The sequence below is a fragment of the Phyllostomus hastatus genome, unplaced genomic scaffold (genome assembly GCF_019186645.2).
Source record: "Phyllostomus hastatus isolate PE091 unplaced genomic scaffold, TTU_PhHast_1.1 phas_contig_40, whole genome shotgun sequence".
Classification (NCBI taxonomy): Eukaryota; Metazoa; Chordata; class Mammalia; order Chiroptera; family Phyllostomidae; genus Phyllostomus; species Phyllostomus hastatus.
The window spans coordinates 26766162-26783325 of NW_025333872.1; the positions used below are offsets into that span (position 1 = coordinate 26766162).

Here is a 17164-nt window from a genome sequence, read left to right on the forward strand (position 1 = left end):
AAAATATAAGTAATTAAAGCCTGAATTAGGATAATAGAGAGAGAAGGGAAGGCACAAATGGTGATATAGCATAGGTAAAATACTCATATGTACAATTTGGTACTTGATTGAAGAGAAAACTCAAATGTAGCCCAAGGGTTTGACCATTCATTACGGAAAGGATATTATCATGTAGGAAATATAGGAGTGTTGAAAAAAATTAACTATATTGTTGCAAAAGATAACCAAGCTACCTGTATGTGGGTTCTCTGAGACAGAGGAGCAAAACGAATGTTTTTTAGAAGTTTATTAAGATAATGTTAGAATTGAAGTAGAGAAAAGATTTTCACAAAGACTAGAATAAAACTGGAAGGAGACTTGAGGGGTTGGAACCTGGAATATAGTCACATTAACTTAGAGGTTTGGAAATAATTTCGAGATATCTGAAAGTAAGGTGACCTGGAGTTTTAGAACCATCCATTGATACACAAATGTATTTCAGCGCCCGTTACCTGCCCAGACGCTCTGGCAGCTATTGCATGGTCCCAAATCTGAAGAGACCAGCTTGCAGAGAGAGCCCACACCCTGGTGAGCACTGGGGCCTTTCCTCTTTGAGGAGGGTCTTGGGAATGTCCTTCCCATGCCCCCAGTCCCAGGGTGTTATTTCTTTGGCGTCATCATTATTTAATGTAGCTCATTAGGTACATCATAAAGCATAATAAGGCACATAACTAACTTATCTCACTGGGTTACTTAATTAATATGTAGACATTGTTTTTCTTTCCTTAATTTGCCAAAGATATTTAGGAGTTATGACTAAGGAAAAGTAAGAAAAGTAATGGAAGCTCTCCTCTTTCCCCTTTACTATCTGTCACTGAGAGTGAAAACCAAGCGTTCTGTTATTATATCATTGGTGGTTGTGGTTTCTTGTGCTGTAGTCCCTCATTTGTTTTCATGAGGTATTTGAAATTTGAAGCTGACCTCAGCTTTATGGCCTAACTAGCCTATTCAGACTCAAAATAAAGCTTGGGAATTATGCAACTTTCTTTTGGGGAATGGAAAAATTGACATTTAACCCTACATGTTTAACTGAAAAGTCCCTTTACTTTCCCACTAAATCATGTCACACTTGTTATTGTCTATTTTTCAGTGTTAAAATAAACTGACTACAAACTAAAATCATTCAGCATTTATGACAGTTTACTGTACATTTCAATAAGTGCAGGTCTACATTCTCAGTGAATGAAGGGGGCTGTAATACCTGTTGAAGTTTGAATTGAAGTCAAGCCATGATGGATATTGTAACTTCCGAAATATTTTGTTAACTGCATAGTGGATCAGCTCAATGGGACAGCTCACTCCCCCTGCTTTCCAAGTCAGAGAAAATTGGAAGAATTTAATATTCCTACTAAATGTACAAAAAGCCTTTTTATAGTTTTTATTATTTCATATTACATGTATCTTAATGTGAGTGTATCTTTGAATGATTTCTTCTATGCTAAAATGTGCAAGCTCACTTCAGAAAGTGTAAACCATATATAAAAGGGAGGATGCAGTGCTTCAGTCCTTCTCAATGGGACACTGTTGGTGCTTTGGGTGGGACATTTCTCTGCCATGCGGCCTGTGTTACAAGAGCAGAATATTTAGCATCCTTGAGGCTCACCAACTAAATGCCAGTAGCAGATCTTAGTCATTAGGATTAAAAAAGCGCTCTGATATCTTTCTAAGTTCATCCTTCTGTGTGTGTGTGTAATTGTGTATTGACCTCCAGGGTATTGGAGTATCAGGGTAAAATTGGGCTAAACACATACAGTTTAAATAATGCATACTAAATATATAGTTTAAATAATGCATGCCAAACATACTGAAACGGTCAAAATTTTGAGTTGCTAGAATTTAGTCTTCAAAATACTACATACAACTTTACAGACATTCTAGTTTATAATTAAATATTTTGATTGTGACCTACTGTGGGATACATTCAACAATGGTGTCTTAGAACAGACATGAGAGGGAGTCTTACAAAGGTCGCGTGAGATGTGACCTTTGAAGCCAAACTACCTGGGCTCAGGGCCCCAGCTGGGCCACTGCCAAGCTGTCATACTACTTGATACATTACTTATGTTTTCGGTGACTCAGTTTCTTCATTTGCACAGTGGAATTTTGATATTAATAGCACATAACTCAGGCTTTTATTACAGGACATATCATATATGAGGCATGTGGAACAGTGCCTCTCATACTGTAAGAGCTACATAAACTTTTGCTATTTTAAGAAATTGTGTTAAATAAAACACATCTCTAATAGAAATAGCTTTTCATTTATTTGTTTTTGTGAGGTTATATAATCTTAGAAAAGTAGATTTCAATCATTGAGTTTAGTCTCTTCCTCTGCATCTTTACAAACATCTCTCAGAATTACAGCATCTGATGTTCCTAAAATAATAATGTTAATCTCCTTATGCCAGTGCAATCTGTAATACTGAATACAAAAATGTTGAAACCACGAAGCTACTGTGTCAGCTGGAACAGTTCATACCATTGCTAGGGAATAAGGTGCAGTCAGTGGAAGATGGGTAAAGAATTAATGGATGGGTTAAATTTTTCAACAAATAACATTATTTTATATCATCTTAGATTTTTAAAGACGCTACACCTCATGAGTAGGTGTTCCAATAAAAATTAATTTCATAGCCTACCCACTTTTATAAATGTGGTTATAATGCTGTCCTTAAGCTTTCCTCTTGCCTTTGGATGAGGTGCTGACTCTGCATAACATACAGAAACAACTAGTGTGCTTTTGAGACTCTTTATATACATAAATTTTATTGAGAATCTTGAAAATAGATGCCACTCTTATTCAGTATTGAACTCTGAGTCTGTTCCATTTGATTCCTTATGCTTCATGGTGAGTGCTGTGTCTTTTTCTTCCTGGTACTCAATAACCATTGATAGTAGCACCAGTGTGACGTAAGGAGAAAAGCTGCACCTGAGAAAAGCATTACTGATCTGTTTCCCAGAGCCTATTATGATGCCATGGCCTTAAAAACATCATGCCTTGTCACAGGAGGCATGATTTACATGGGCACACTTCACTGGCTGCAAAAGTAAGAGCTTGACCAGTGCAATACTTCTCAATTGCATTTTATCCTTCTGAGTCAAAGCACAGTGGTTACATACCCATCAAAGTCAGTACAAAACTGAACAGAAAAAACAACTAATCATCCATTCAACTTGGACTTGAAAAGTAAAAGCAGCATTTATTAAGTACCTGCCATGTGCTAGCTGTCTTAACAACATATGATTCTCAGAACAACCATTCAAGACAACTGTTATTTATATGTATGTTATAGGGAAGCTTAAATAATTTACTCAAGATCATGCATAAAATGCAACTCCTTTCCTAGCTCTTCTCAACTGCCCCTCCTGTACACTCAGGCATCTCTTGGAACTCCTCCCCCCACACCTGCTGTATACTTCTATAATGGCACCCAGCGTTCACATCAACTTGTAATTAATTGTTTACTTTATTCCCCCTGTCCCCCTTCCTGACCATAGTTGGTTGAACTAGGGATAGTTCACTGAATCAATGGTCAGTAAGTTCCTTCCCAGAAGCTGTAGATAGGATTAGTGGGTTAGACAAGGTTAATCTGTAAGTCAGGTTAGTTTGTTTCCTTCTATTTTTAAACATGATGTTTTCATATTCATATGTTTATAGGGTTTAGTCTTGCATGTTTACAGATTTTTGATAATATTTGTTGAGTAAATGGATATTTGGTGTCTTGCTCAGTCATCTCTTTCTTTGTGGATAGTGGAACACCAGTAAGAAGAGAGAAAACCTCTTTTTAATGAATTTCTCAGCTCAGTAAATTGCACAACCTCCTGGGGCTAGTTATGTAAGCCAAGTGCAAATCAGCCTTGATGCCTCCTTTTCCCTGTCCCCACTTCCAGTGTATCTGCAAGTCCTGCCTCCCAGTACCTGCCAATTCTGACCACTTCTCTCCATCTCTACCACCCCCACCCTGTCTCAGCCATCCTGCTCTCTTGCCTGGAAAACTGTGATAGCCCCTTTTCTGCTTCCACTCTTGCTGCCTTTAATCTTTTTTCATATTGTAGCCAAAGTGATTTATTTTTGAAACACAGTCAAATCAGGTCATTTCCTTGCTTAAAACTATAAGTGGCTTCCCATTGTACTTAGAACAAAACCATCTTTCTTACAATGGCCTGCAATGCTTTATGTGCCATGACCCCTGGCTAACCTTGACTTTATCTCCTGCTCCTTACCTGCTTGCTCATGACACTCCTTTCAACTAGGGAGCTTTTGTGCTAGCTGTTCTCTCTATGCACAATGCTTTCCCCAGGATCACTGTATGGCTGGGTGTTCTGAAACAGAAAAATGTCGCCTCCATGCAGTCTGTTTCTGACCACCCCAAATGAAGTAGAAGTTCCCTCTTTCTCCACATTTATCACATTCATCCTGTTAACCTGGTTGTTGTCAGTCACCCTTCTCTTAAAACTAAGTTCCATAAGGGCAGGGATCTTGATTTTGTTAAGGAAAAAATTATTAAAATGGTAAGGAACACATTTTATTCACAACTGTTGCAGTAGGGTTATTGCAATATGGAAGAGAGATTGAAGTCAACCAGAACAAGTGGGATTTATAGCCAACCCACAGAGTGATAGGTCAGTAAATGGAAAATTACTAAGAACAGACATCAAGGGTAGGAGAATTCTTGCTAAACTGACTTACCAGGTTTCTTATTAAAGGCACACCAAGGACATCAAAGCTGGGCGATGAGGAGCCTATTCAGATATCAAGGGTTGGGGACAGGATGGGGACCAAGGTTGAGGCCTGGTCAAGAACAGAGCTCAGAGGAACCTGACTGAAGTTTGGTCAAGGGGAGAGTCTTTGTGAACTTCTTGTTCTATTTTGTAACCCTATATGATACTTTCTAATAGTAATACAGTATGTTGTGTATTAGATAGTATTACCTATATAATATTATTATTTTTTAAGAATTTTACCATGTTTTATATACCCTGTAAGATTAAGTAAGTGGGGGCAGGGTGAGGGTTCTGACAATCATATAGAACTTTTGATGGTTAAACATCCCTTTCAAACCCCAACCAGATTCCATGCAGAAGATTCCTGACATACATTTTGTTCTTTATTTCTTTAGTAACCAGCACTACTATTCTGTTAACCGAGGTCCATTCTTCTCCTCCCCAAGCCTGGCAGTGGAATAGACTACAGTGCTCAACTCTCCCCTTGCTGTTCTTTTTTTAAGTATTTTTTTAAAGTTTTTTTTAAGTATATTTTATTAATTATGCTATTACAGTTTTCCCAATTTTTCCCCTTTATTCCCCCTCCACCCTGCATCCCCCAACCCTCCAGCATTCCCCCACCCTTAGTTCATGTCCATGGGTTGTACATATAAGTTCCTTGAATTCTCTGTTTCCTATACCATTTTGACCTCTCCCCATCTACTTTATGCCTACCAATTATGCTTCTTCTTCCCTGTACCTATTTCCCCTTATTCCTCCCCTCCCACTCCCCACTGAAAACCCTCCATGCGATGTCCATTTCCCTGATTCTGTTCCTGTTCTAGTTGTTTGCTTAGTTTTTGTTTTCATTGTTTTTCTTTTTTTTTCTTTAGGCTCATTTGTTGATAGTTGTGAGTTTGTTGTTATTTTACTGTTCATAGTTTTTTATCTTCTTCAATTTCTTAGAAAAGTGCCTTTAACATTTCATATAATAAGGGCTTGGTGATAATGAACTCCTTTAACTTGGCCTTATCTGGGAAGCACTTTTCCTGCCCTTCCATTCTAAATGATAGCTTTGCTGCATAGAGTAATCCTGGATGTAGGTCCTTGCCTGTCATGACTTCAAATACTTCTTTCCAGGCTCTTTTTGCCTGTAAGATTTCTTCTGAGAAATCAGCTGATAGTCTTATGGGCACTCCTTTGTAGGTAACTTTCTCCTTTCCTTTTGCTGCTTTTAGGATTCTCCCTTTATCTTTAATCTTGGGTAACTTAATGATGATGTGCCTTGGTGTATTCCTCTTTGGGTCCAACTTCTTTAGACTCTCTGGGCTTCCTGGACTTCCTGGAAGTCTATTTCCTTCACCAGACTAGAGAAGTCTTCCTTCATTATTAGTTCAAATAAGTTTTCAATTTCTTGCTGTTGTTCTTCTCCTTCTGGCACCCCTATAATTTGGATATTGGAACATTTAAAGTTGTCCCAGAGGTTCCTAGGCTTCTCTTCATTTTTTTGAATTCTTGTTTCTTCATTCTGTTCCAGTTGAATGTTTATTTCTTCTTTTTGTTCCAAATCATTGATTTGAGTCCTGGTTTCTTTCCTGTCACTGTTGGTTCCCTGAATATTTTGCTTTATTTCACTTTGGGTATCTTTCATTTGTTCTTTCATTTTTTGACCAAGCTCCATCAGTTCTGTGAGCATTTTGATTACCAGGACTTTAAACTCTCCAGATAGGTTGGCTATCTCCTCATCGCTTAGCTCTCTTTCTGGAGTTTTACTCTGTTCTTTCATTCGAGCCCTATTTCTTTGTCTCAACACACCTGTTAAGTTGTAATGCAGTGGGGGCTTAGGTGTTCACCAGAGCAGGGCAACCCTCCTTGCTGCACTGCAGTGCTGCCTGTGGGGCAGTGGGGGGAACCTGAAAAGAGGGAACAACATAGCTTACCTGCTCAGCTCTAGCCCCACTTTCCAATGAACTCTCATGTGAGACTGGGAATTTCTCTCACCAGCAACTGCTGTAGTCCACAGTCAGCTGAGTCTCAGTTTCCTGTTCAGCCAATCCCACCCTCATGGTCCAGTCTGCCACCTTGCCACAGGTTCTCTCCATCTACCTGTCATACTGGCCTGGTTGGTCTGGTTGACTGTTTCTTTAATTCCTTGGTTGTCATAGTTCCATACAGTTTGATTTTCTGGCACTTCTGGTTGTTTATTGATTTTAGATTGGTTGTTATCCTCCTTTTGGTTGTGCAAGGAAGTGAAGGGTTTCTACCTACACCTCCGTCTTGACCAGAACCTATATAATATTATTTTTAAATATGATAGTACAAATTCAAGACACATGTAAATATATAACATTTCTAGTGGTCACATTAGAAGTAAGAAGCAGCATTAATATGTTTTAATAGCATATTTTATTTAATCCTATATCCAAAATGTTACCATTTCAATATATAATCAACAGAAAAAATATTAATGAGTAATTTACATTCTTTTATTTGTACCAAATATCAAAAAACCGATAGCATTTCATACTCACAGCACATCTCAATTCAGATTAGTCACATTTCAAGGACTTCAAAGCTACACGTCTCCTGTACTGGACAGCAGAAGTCTGAAGGCTAGGAAGCGACGACACACTGGATACAATAAATGTTTATCAACTAAATGGATGAATGAATGAGTGAATTAAGAATAAAGTCTATTCACAGACCTGGCAGTTTTGTTTCTTCAAGTGTTCAGAATACATAGGTGCCAAGTTTTACTCCAGAGGCTTGTATAAATACAGTATATGCTACTTGATTTGGGATGGAATGCATAATTCAAATAAGGAGAGAATATCACATCTCAAATATGATTTCATTTTTCACTCATCCGTATTCTATAAATACTCCAAGGTAATGACAGAACTATGCATTTCATCCACAAAGTTGTTTATGCAACTACAAAAATTTTTGCCACTTAGATGCTGTTTTCATGCATTAATGCTTTTTATTAAAGTGTAAGATTACAATTTTCACATATTCTGTGCAACAAGATTTTAAGTATTCAGTTTTCTTTGTCCCTTTAAATTTGTCATTGGCTTTTATATTGAGTTGGCTATGCACGAAGGCATTTGGCATTGTTTATTTACTATAAAATGTCAGAGCAGTGGTAGTTGGGCCCTTCAGGTAGGAGCAGTGAGGCTTTACTGTGCATTCTGTGGCTTCAGAATACTTCTTTTTTCATTATTGTTCTTCCCTCATGCAATGTGTTACAAGGAAAGATACTTTTACCTATTTACCAAAGGGTCAGGATGTGTCGGTCTAACTCTTTCTATTTACATTGTAAGCACATTTGGCTGTGGAACTGATCTCCTCCAGTGAAATCTGTTGTGGTATTCTTCTTATTTTGTTTTAATTAGTTAATTTAGTTATTTATTTTTAGAGAGTGGGGAAGGGAGGGAGAAAGAGAGGAAGAGAAGCATCGATGTGTCAGAGATATATCAATCGTATGCCTCTGACACACTCCCATTTGGGGACCCAGCCCACAACCCAGGCATATGTCCTGAGTGGGAATCAAACAAGTGACCTTCAGGTTCACAGGCTGGCACTCAGTCCACTGAGCCATTGTAGCCAGGGCTGTTTTTGTATTCTGAAACCTTTCAGTTCTGAGTCAGATCCACCAGATACCCACTAAAACACCCAAAAGTCTAGAAGACACATGAATATATTCATCTGATATGCTATGTCATATATTTCACTTGATAGCTCTATAGATCTAGTTTTAAAAAAAGAGATAGGAATTAGAGAACTAGAACATACTTTAAAACAGATAAGAAATTACATTTTAGCTCCAACTTTGTGATAGCAAAAGAATACACCTTTTATTTCATTCCCTCCCACAGTTAGATTTCTTGATAGAGACAGAAAAATGTTTTTGATTTAAATCTTGGATTTTTGGGGGCAAGCTTTAGAAAAGCCAAATCAATGCTAAATCAGAGGTATTTTCAACATCCACAAATTTAATCCAAAGTGGATACTTAAAAGCTCATATAGGCCTAGATGATGTTCTCCCAGATGGTGAATTAATGTAATTTTAGCAGGAAGCAAAGTTGCACAAATATGCAGTATTGAGGACTCACACTGATTTAATGTATCTGTACCCACCACAGCGCAGATGTTGCTTGTCATTTTACTGCCAGTTGTCTCTATTTTTCTCTGTGCTACACACTGAAGAATGAGATTTCAGAGTTCAGTAAATTATGATTTATTTTGTGACTAATGACTTGTTAGAAATTAAAGCGCTCTGTGCACTGTGTATAGAAATCACATTGGTTTTATTTTTTGTGCAGGGTTTGAAAGGTGACTTGGGTCCCCGTGGTCCACCTGGCCCAAAAGGAGAAAAGGTATCCTATTCACCAAGAAACATGCCAATCTTTCCTTAAGAACACCCTAAGAACCTGTGCAGCAACTTTTCACTGGTACTGTTAACTGCCAAAAGTTAATTTTGTTAAAATTAACCAAAGGCTGTTATGTTAAAAGCATCTGAACAAGAAAAGCCTTTTTGGTTCATTTAATTAGTTTGAAGAGACTAAATGCACAATTGCTAGTCAACATTAGTTTGTGTTTATAAGATTTCCCTTTTCTATCCCTTGCTTAACAGCATTAGGTATTCCATCACCAAATTAGCAACTGTGTCCTGTGTCAGGGCAGTTTGCCAGTAGCACTCAGCTGCTACTTTAATGGTGAAGCAGGTGGCCTTTGGGGAAAAGGAGACTAATTTTGTGTCTCAGTCTTAGTCTAAATGCTCCATTTCCTGCCACCTTTTCTTGTATGACATTTTATAATGGCATATTGGCAATTCACCTTGAAAAGAGAATTAAGAAATAGTAAAGCAAGAGTCGTTTGGCTCAAGGTCATTGGGTGATCTCAATCTGATGAGAATTACATGTGTGGGTGTTCTGCACTATGTTTTGTTCTCCACAACTAGCGCATTTAGAAATGCATGTCTATCTTCAATATTTACCCCTGTATTAAAGCTGATCTTGTAAATCTGTCGTTGGTGAGTGATTTAAGTGATTTAAGTTACATCAGTGTTTCTTAACAATGATTGGCTACTTCTTTTCAGTGTTTCTCCAAATAGTGATTACATAATGCTAAGTCTTAACTTTTCAAGTGACTACATTAGAGGAGAAAAGAGAAAGGAATGGAGATACTCTCAACATGAGCATACAAGGTCCCAGTGCCCCATGTCACAGAGCATATGGTCACCACAGTGCCCACTTCAACAAGGATCCTAGCAGTGATGCTTGGTTTTAATGACTAAATTCTTCTGAATTACATGGGGGTGCTGGTGCAATAAGGCATATAGGTAATATATTTATAAATCAGAAAATAGTAAGATTTTAGATGAACTATGCTCTAAAGATTTTGAATAGTTTATCAAAACATCCATCTGGTAATTTGTATTCACATACATCAGCAAAGAAATTTTAGTATTTAAAAATACAAAATTTAGGCAAATCCTCTTTCCATTGATGGCAAGTGCAATGCAAATTCAGCAGAGCATTCGAAGAGGCAACGAGACCACTTCTTGCAGCTGGGAAGCATGAAGTGGGGACATCCACTTACTATTTCTGCTGATCCTCATACTAACTTTGTCAGAAAAATTATTTGTCGCTGTGACACTTCCCAGCTGCTCCATTGGCAAGTAATCGTATTCAAAGAGATAGTCTTTCTAATTTTGGATCAGTAGACAAAAGAATAGAAATTAGATTATTTTAGCTTTTCAAAGCAAACTCTACAAAAAAGCATGGGGGTGCACAAGGTGATATTTATATCATGAGAGCTAAAAGCACATGATATACTTTTCATTGTGCAGAGAATTTTATCAAGATAACCTTCTGTTCTTCAGGATATATCTAGATACTTCTTCTGTCCATTCAGAAAAGTTATAAATATCATGTGTAAAGAGAGACTATTGGTAATTGCAACTTTTCTCTGATATGTTTTAGGGAGATGCAGGACCTCCAGGAGCCCCAGCCTTAACCGTAAGTGTTCTCGAGACCAAAATTCCAGATTGAGATATGTTATCCTATTTACTGTTTACACTGTGTCAGAACTAAACCAGAACTTAAGCTATGGGGTGTTTTGAGGCTTGATAATGACCTCAGGGTGGATCTAGCCAAACCTGCAAATATTGAAGGTAAGGCATAACCTGAGGATACATAGGTAGTTACCAGAGAAGTCTGGAAGCAGTACCTGTCCTGAGGAATTTTCTCTACCTTCCATATGATACATAATTTTGACCCTTGTTTGATTATATATACTTAACATTTAAAGTTAAAGTTAATGGAAGCAGAGACAGTCCTCTTTAATCTAAAAACTGTAAAAGAACAAAAAAACCCCATAATCATCAAGTGCTAAAGACAGCTACCTATTTAAATGGATGGTTACATTCCTCCAAGCCTGTCCAAGGCTATTGTTTTCTTCCAGATGATTTGCTCCTAAGCTTTGCAAATGATAAAATGGTGCTTTTTAATAACAGATTTATGAGAAAAACGTATAATGAGCACATAATGGGATTATTCTTATTTAAATAGTTCATCATTTATTAAGCATTTAATCATAAATGTGTAATGCTTTTATGTTTAGATACAATTTACTGTTATAGATTTTGTTCATAGGCCATTAAGGATTCTCATTTAACTTAAAGATTTGGTTTAAGAATGACTCTAGCCTAATAAAAAAGAAGTAAGTTTTTAAAATAAGGTCATTTGTAGCCTGAGGTCTCTGAGATTTAATGTTGGTATTACCTAATGACATAAATTATACATTGAAATCATCAGTTTTCAGAGACCTGTCCTGATTCTAGAAGGTCTTTAAAGAAGTCTTCTAACACTGGACAGGGCCTTTCCCAACAGTGCAGCACCAGAATCTCAAAGACTGCATGGCTTGGACAATGTTTACATGTATCTTCATGTTTAAAATATGTCCTTCTGAGCAATACCTCAGTAATGTCTTACACAACTCATCTTTACCATGCTTAATTAAAGGACATAGATTTATTGATAAATGGAAATTATAAAGAACCGAACAGATGACTTACTTAGGAATAACCAAATTCAATTGCAATGGAATTCTGTGCTTGAAGATTTGTTTTCAAGATGAAAACAAAAACTCATTATTTAGAGGAGGTTTTAACTGCATGCTATTTAATTTTTATACTATGTGGAGTTTATTTTTAAAATTATTTGGCAATGGTTTGGGGTTAAACCTGCTCATTTTACTTAAGTCACACACTTGTTTTTCTTCAACTAAGTTACATGCTCAACCACTTCATTTAGTTATCTGATTTCCTAGTTGCTTTCAACTTGTGTTTGAAGATGAAAATGCAAAATATGTGTATCATTTCACCTGATATACAATGTTGGCCCTGCAGCCGGAAAATTGTATCAGATTGTATCTGTTTTATGGATTTTTCACGACAGCTGAGTCCTCTTGCCAAGTAGCACCCTATACATGTCTGCACTTTTCAGCTGACAGATACTGAGGCAGTACAAGCTGGTTTTTATTCTTCTCTAAAGCTATATCAAGGCAAAAAAAAACAAACCCAACAATGAAATGAAATGTTTCATTTCACAAGGTAAAATATTAATGTTATTTGGGTATGATTATATACTTGTCCATTATTTTATTAATGTAGATAATCAGCTGTTAACTGTGAAATAGGGATGAACTTAAAATCAAATTACCACACATTAAATATATAACTGACCTTATAAATGCAGATTGATACATTTTAATGAAGTTATTGATACCAGTCTTCAAGGAAGCCAAAAGAACTGACCTGACTATATTTGAAATCAATGAGACACCAATATATAGGAGTCAATAAACTTAGAGTTCATCCACAGTGGTTCTCAAAGCTGGCTGCACACTGAACTCCAATGGAGAGCTTTAAAACGTACCAACGTGTGTCTCCACACCCAGAAATTATACTTCAGTAGACATGATGTGGAACCAGTATATTTAAAAAGCTCTCCAGGTACTTCCAAATATGCAGCTGGATTGAAAGGCACTGTTTATGGGCACTCTAATGGAACAGCTTCTTTCCTACTTGGAAAACACCTTTAGCTTTTTGAAGAAGTCTGGCTTTCATCTCAAATTCAACTTAATGTACGGTAATAAAGAAATATCTTTCCATTAGGGAGGTATTGTAGTAAAACTAAATTAAGATTGAAGCTGACATGGTTAAATGGAGGAGATTAGGGCTAGGAAGGTACCTTTAATTATACCCTTAACCTAGCCATTCAAGGACTCCTGTGGGCTCAGGTGCCTTAATGCATCTCAAAATTTAGTGCGCATAGAAACCTTCAGGGGCCTTGTTCAAACGCATATTTTATTCTGTAAGTCTGAGGTGGGAGCCTGAGAGTCTACATTTGTAGCTCGAGGATGCAGATGCTAGTGGTCCTCAGGCCACACTTTGAGTCACAGGGGCTGAGCATCCAGCCCCAGTTGTGCTGTAGACTCTCCACTTCATTCCACAGATCAGTGCTTCTCCACCTGTACCGCACATTAGAATCACTTGAGGGTTTCAAAATCTCCAATCCCCAGGCTGAACCCTATGCTAGAAAGTCAGAATCTCTGGTCGTTTTAAATTTTTCCCAAACACTTCCAATGTGCAGCCAAGTATGAGAACTAATGCTCTGAAAGTGTGTCAAATACTCCTCTCCATAGCTTCTTCTTTCAGAGTCTGAGCAAACATTTTAAAATCCCAGCCCAATTACTTTCAGAAGCACTTCCAGGAAATGCAGACTCTCTATTAATACCTATGATTTGGTTCCTGATTACTTGATTATAGAGGATGACCTTCCATCTCCACGTTTACAGCTCACTGGGAGTCCATCATTAGTCAGGTCCTGAGCAGGACATGGCTGGCAAGTCCAGAGCATAGAGTTCTAGAGACTAAGTCTACAGACCTGTACTGCCCTGAATAAAGAAGGGAAGAAAGTTGAATATTTTTTTACCTCTAAAACATACATACTATATTTATTTTACTTTTATTTGTATTTTGCTTAATAAGAAATTGAAAGAAGTAGTAATCAAACACTCTGAAATGTTGAGTTTACTGATGCAGAGCAATCTATTTGATACAGAACATCTTTATGAAGGATTGTGTTTATCGCTGATATGTTCATGTCCCTGTGAATTACCATGCTTTGGCTATTATTTTAAATTAAAAAAAATCATGTAACACCATTTCATTTCAAAAATCCTATATCTAAAACTATCCATGTATTTTAATTAAATGTTACTTTGCTTTTTATTTATACTTCTTATAACTGACTGTATATAATTGGGTCATAGTGGAGAAGATGGATAAAAGAGTAAGAGAAGTCAAGTGTAGAAGGAATAAGAAAAGGTGAGAAAATGGTATATAAAATAGATCAGAGGCCTAGAAATAGTTTTATTAATTGAATTCAACTGCAAAAGCTCTTAATCTTTATTTCACCTTTTCCTTTCCTGTCATCTTGCAGTTTTCTTACTGCCAGTGACCACTACAACCTTTCACTCTCCAAAAATACAGGAAACCTCTTACTGAGAAAACCAACCAAAATGGTGCTGTAGTTTGCAAATGCAGTGGGCACTAAACTCCCTTATTATTTGAAGAAATAAGATCCCTTTTAAAATTCCACAACGGAATCCATTTGATAGCATTTCAATATGGAATGAACTCCAATGTGACTGCTTAAAAAAAAAAACAGCTAAAAGGAAGAAGGAGGAGGAGGAAGATGGGAGAGGAAGAAAGGGAGGGAGGGAGGGAGGGAGGGATGGAGGGAGGGAGGGAGGAAAGGGGGAGGGAGGGAGGTGGGGAGGAAGGGAGACAATCACTTTACTATCTAGAAACAAGAAGACAAGAGATTCAGGTAAAAGGCTGAGTATCTTGCTAGGCATATTTTCAACAAACACAGCTGGTTGAAAATTTTAAAAATCAGATCACTTTGATGTATTTGCAGACTTTTCACTAATAAGTTTAGTTCTAAATTAACTATTGCTTAAACATAGTAAGCTCTTATAATTTCTTTCAATAAGTATAGAATTAATTTTCTGAAGAAGTGATATTTTTAAAACGGATTTAAACTAACCAATTGGTCTTCACCCTTTTTTATATATCAAACTAATAACTGTTTTTTAAAACCAACACAACTTGTTATATCCTAAGTAATAATGATAATAATAATAAAATAATAAATGGAAAACATCTATTGAGTGCTTACTATGTGTTATCTAAACCATTCTTTAAACAACCTTGTAAGATAGAAAGTGATTATTACCACATTGCAGGTGAGGGAATTGAGGACTAGAAAATCTGCATGCCTTGCCAAGAGCTCCAGAGATGATGGTGACAACCTAGTATTCTGATACCTGTTTGACTCTAAAACTTAAGCTTGTGTTTTGAGATATGCATGTAATTTTATTTAAAGAAGTATTCTTCTTCCTATTTCATTTCATTTTTTGAGCTTTATTGAGATATAATTGACATATAACATTGTATAAGTTTAAGATTTACTATGTAGTGAGTTTACACATGTATAGATTGCAAAATTATTACCACAATAATGTTAGTTAACAGCTGTGGGAAGCAGCTGGGAAAATAGCAGCCAGAACTCCCAGAGGGCAGCAAACAACATGGATCCCACTAACCATTTTGCAGATTCCATCTAGAAGGTCACTCAGAAGCTACTGGGGATGTTTCACCTGCAGATCCTCCCCCATGTGGTCCACAGGCATCCCTAAAGCTGTCTGTGCCTCATGCATACACTCCTACCTTTACCCCTGTATGCACCACAGGGCAGTGAGAGAGAGGATTTGCAGAAAAACAAACTTAAAGTTTATGTAGAACCACAAAAGACTCTAAATAGCTAAAGCAATTCTGAGAAAAAACAAAGCTGGAAGCATTATACTTCCTGATTCCTGTATTACAAAGCTATATTAATCAAACCAATATGATATTGTCATAAAAATATAACATAGACCACTGGAGCAGAATTGGGAGCCCAGAAATAAACCTATGCATATACAGCCAACTAATATTTGACAAGGGAGTCAAGAATACTCCCTGGAGAAAGAGAACAGATAGTATCTCAGTAAATGTCTTTGGATAGTGGCATGCCAAAGAATGAATTGGCCTCTCTTATACCATTCACAGAAATTATCTCCAAATGGATTAAAGGATTAAATGTAAGAGCTGCTAACTGAAAACTCCCAGAAGAAAACATAGGGAAAATCTACTTAACATTGGTCTTGGCAATGATTTTTTTGACTATGATACCATGAGCACAAGCAACAAAAGCTAAACTAAGTAGACTCTATTAAACTGGTAAGTTTCTGCACAATGAAAGAAGCAAGCAACAAAATGAAAAGGCAAATTATGAAATGGAAAAATATTTGTAAACCACATATCTGATAAGTGGTTATATCAAAAATATTTAAGGAGCTCATACAACTCAATAGCCAAAAAGCATAAATAATTACATAGACAATTTTTTTCCCAAAAAATGACCTCTAAAATGCCAACAGCTACATGAAAAGGTTCTCAACATCACTGCTTATCAGGGAAATGCAAATCAAAACCACAACGAGATATTACCTCACACCTTTTAGAATGCCTATCATCAAAAATGCAAGAGAAAACATGTTGGTGAGGACATGGAGTAAAAGGGAACCCTTGTGCACAGTTGATGGAAATATAAATTTGTGCAGCCACCATGAAAAACAGTATAGAAGTTACTCAAAAAGTAAAAAATACAACTACCATATGATTTAGCAATCCCACTTCTGAGGACATATCTAAAAGAAATGCAGTCAGTGTCTCAAAGAGATAATCCTCATTTCCCTGTTCATTCCAGCATTATTCACAATAGATAGTCAGGACATTGAAACAACATAAGTGACCATTGACAGATGAATGGAAAAACAATATGTTTCTATGTTTATATATATCTCTATAATCACATCATATATGTATATATCATATATATATATTCAGCCATAAGAAAAGGAAATCTTGCCATTTGCAATAGCATGTTTATACTAAGGGCATTACACTAAATGAAATAAGTCAGGAAGCCAATACTAAAGTGTTCTCACCTACATGCAGAACTAAGAAAAAGCCAGTTTTATAGAAACAGAGAATGGTGGAGAGTAAGGGAAATAGGAAGCTATTGTTCAAGGGTACAAACTTCTAGTTACAAGATGAATAAGTTCAGGGATCTAATGTACAGCATGGTGACATGGTTAACAACACTGTATCATATATTTGAAAGTTTCTCACAGACTAGATCTTAAATGATATCACTACACACACAAACAGGTATTTATGTGAGGTGATGGAGATGTTAACTAACCTCATTATGGGAATCGTTTCACCATACATACATGTATA

At 36.7% G+C, this 17164-nt stretch overlaps 1 protein-coding gene across 1 annotated transcript in view; it reads left to right on the plus strand.

Annotated features, from left to right (window-relative positions):
- Positions 1–17164, plus strand: part of COL19A1 (collagen type XIX alpha 1 chain) — a 330577-nt gene that overhangs the window by 146654 nt on the left and 166759 nt on the right. Inside the window, exons 13-14 of the mRNA XM_045843183.1 lie at positions 9069–9122; positions 10731–10766. Of these exons, the coding sequence (XP_045699139.1) occupies positions 9069–9122; positions 10731–10766 (90 nt within the window). The remainder of the gene's footprint in view (positions 1–9068; positions 9123–10730; positions 10767–17164) is intronic.